At 38.3% G+C, this 2,076-nt stretch overlaps 1 protein-coding gene across 1 annotated transcript; it reads right to left on the bottom strand.

The window, feature by feature from the left end:
• Positions 1–215: 215 nt before the first annotated feature.
• Positions 216–1,868, bottom strand: LOC103522593 (protein HGH1 homolog). The gene is made up of 3 exons (XM_008487693.3): positions 1,577–1,868; positions 1,251–1,423; positions 216–485 (listed from the first exon to the last, which is right to left on the bottom strand). Exons 1-3 carry the CDS (start codon positions 1,668–1,670, stop codon positions 216–218), a joined length of 537 nt encoding a protein of 178 aa, XP_008485915.2. The 5' UTR covers positions 1,671–1,868.
• Positions 1,869–2,076: the final 208 nt, after the last annotated feature.

The raw sequence follows: 2,076 nt of genomic DNA, 5'->3' as shown, positions 1-2,076 counted from the left end.
CATTTACATGTCATAGCTACTCATTTTCCTCACGAGGCTGAGTGGGCTCCGCAACAGCCAGTCACGGGATCAGTCATTTGCATGATACAAATTTCTTGACCCTGCCGGGAATCGAACCCGGGTCTCCCGCGTGCAAGGCGAGTGCAGTGACCACTACGCCATGGGAGCTGACAGCTGGGCTTTATAATAGCTCCAAAGAGGGTGGTAAAAAATACTCACTGCCTATATTCAGATAATTGTGCCAAGTTGCCAAACACTTTGGCAAGATAGTTGAGATCACAGTTTTTTTTGTTGTAATTTTTCATCACAAAACTAGAAATCAACAAGTCCAAATCCAAGTTTCTATCCTGGATCAAGTTGTACGTGAGAGTGGCCAAAGTTAGGGAAGAGGTGAAATTGTTGAGAATTTTGCAGCACTCGTCTGCTTGAGGGGACTCGGGATTGGTTATGTTGTCAAATAAAATGTTGACAATGTCAGGTTTACTCTGAAAAACAATTAGATTAAAATTAGATCATTATCTACCTGGGGTATATTAATAGGAAATGGACCAGTGTCTACTCCCTATTAATATGGACTGTAAACAAAGCAGAACAGCAAACCCCTGACTGGCAGGTGAAAGGAAGTTGTACGTGAGAGTGGCCAAAGTTAGGGAAGAGGTGAAATTGTTGAGAATTTTGCAGCACTCGTCTGCTTGAGGGGACTCGGGATCGGTTATGTTGTCAAATAAAATGTTGACAATGTCAGGTTTACTCTGAAAAAGTAAAATTAGATCATTATCTACCTGGGGTATATTAATAGGAAATGGACCAGTGTCTACTATTAATATGGACTGTAAACAAAGAACAGCAAACCCCTAACTGGCAGGTGAAAGATCTAGATGGCCTTGCATTCTAGCAGTTAAAAGAGGGTCATTTTAAAAGAAAGAGGCCAAGTCTTCTCAATGGTAGATGATGTGTGTTTCAGGACCAGTTAGCTAATCCTGGCTGCCGACCATCACAGCCTTATCTTCAGCTAACCTAGTCAGAGTGCCTATTCCTCAGAGACAAGCAAGGTGATTCAAAGTGGTTAAAAGAGGGTCATTTTAAAAGAAAGAGGCCAAGTCTTCTCAATGGTAGATGATGTGTGTTTCAGGACCAGTTAGCTAATCCTGGCGGCCGACCATCACAGCCTTATCTTCAGCTAACCTAGCCAGAGTGCCTATTCCTCAGAGACAACCAAGGTGATTCAAACTTTAGAATATTTTACTTACATTCAGAATATTTTTTGCAGACAAATTCTCCGCTGACAAATTCAGCAAAATGCTCAAACTGATTACAACAACTTGGTTGAAAGAATCTTTCAACAGATTGATGATGGAGTGCACTATGCCGATGTGTTTCACACTGGTTAACTGATTACAAGTCTCCGGATCAGCTGTTAAACCTGGAATAAAAACAAATTTGTTGGAGACTTTTTTCAACCTTCTAACAGCCTAGAATTTTCATAAAATTTAACTGATCAAATTTTTTTGTCTTCTGTTGAGCAGGAAGGTGGCTTTCAGCATTTTTCTCTCGTCTGGCTTATTTCTGGACTTACCAAGAATGTGATGGACAGCTATCAATTTAACATCAGGTCTTGTGGTTAGCTCTAGAAATTGCTTCAGCTCATCTAATGATTCTAATGTTTCCATGGTGAATTATTTTCAATTTTCAGCTGGGCTTTTAGGTACCGTGTTTCAACTTTTTTACTTAAATGTAGGTGATTTTAGAGTAGGTACTGATGAACACTTGTTTAATAAAAAGCAGGGAGAGATTGCACATCAAAAACACCAAAGACCAAAATCTAAAAAAAAACTTCTTATCAGTTATCTTTTGGGTCAAGGTCAGCTGAGCACGTGTTTAATTTGAGGTTATGTTTGTTTTTGTTTTTAGGAGGTTTTTTGTGCATACTGAGCAGACTCAAAAACCCTAAAATCAAATTAAAAAAGTTTTCATCCACACTTCCGCGAAGATAAAAAGCTTGGAAAAATAATGATATTAAAAATAAACTCAAAGATATTTTAATTTTTATTATTAACTTTAATTTAATAATTTAAA

This window comes from Diaphorina citri, unplaced genomic scaffold (assembly GCF_000475195.1).
Source record: "Diaphorina citri unplaced genomic scaffold, Diaci psyllid genome assembly version 1.1 scaffold9548, whole genome shotgun sequence".
Taxonomy (NCBI): domain Eukaryota; kingdom Metazoa; phylum Arthropoda; class Insecta; order Hemiptera; family Psyllidae; genus Diaphorina; species Diaphorina citri.
This window is presented reverse-complemented; position numbering and strand designations above follow the sequence as displayed.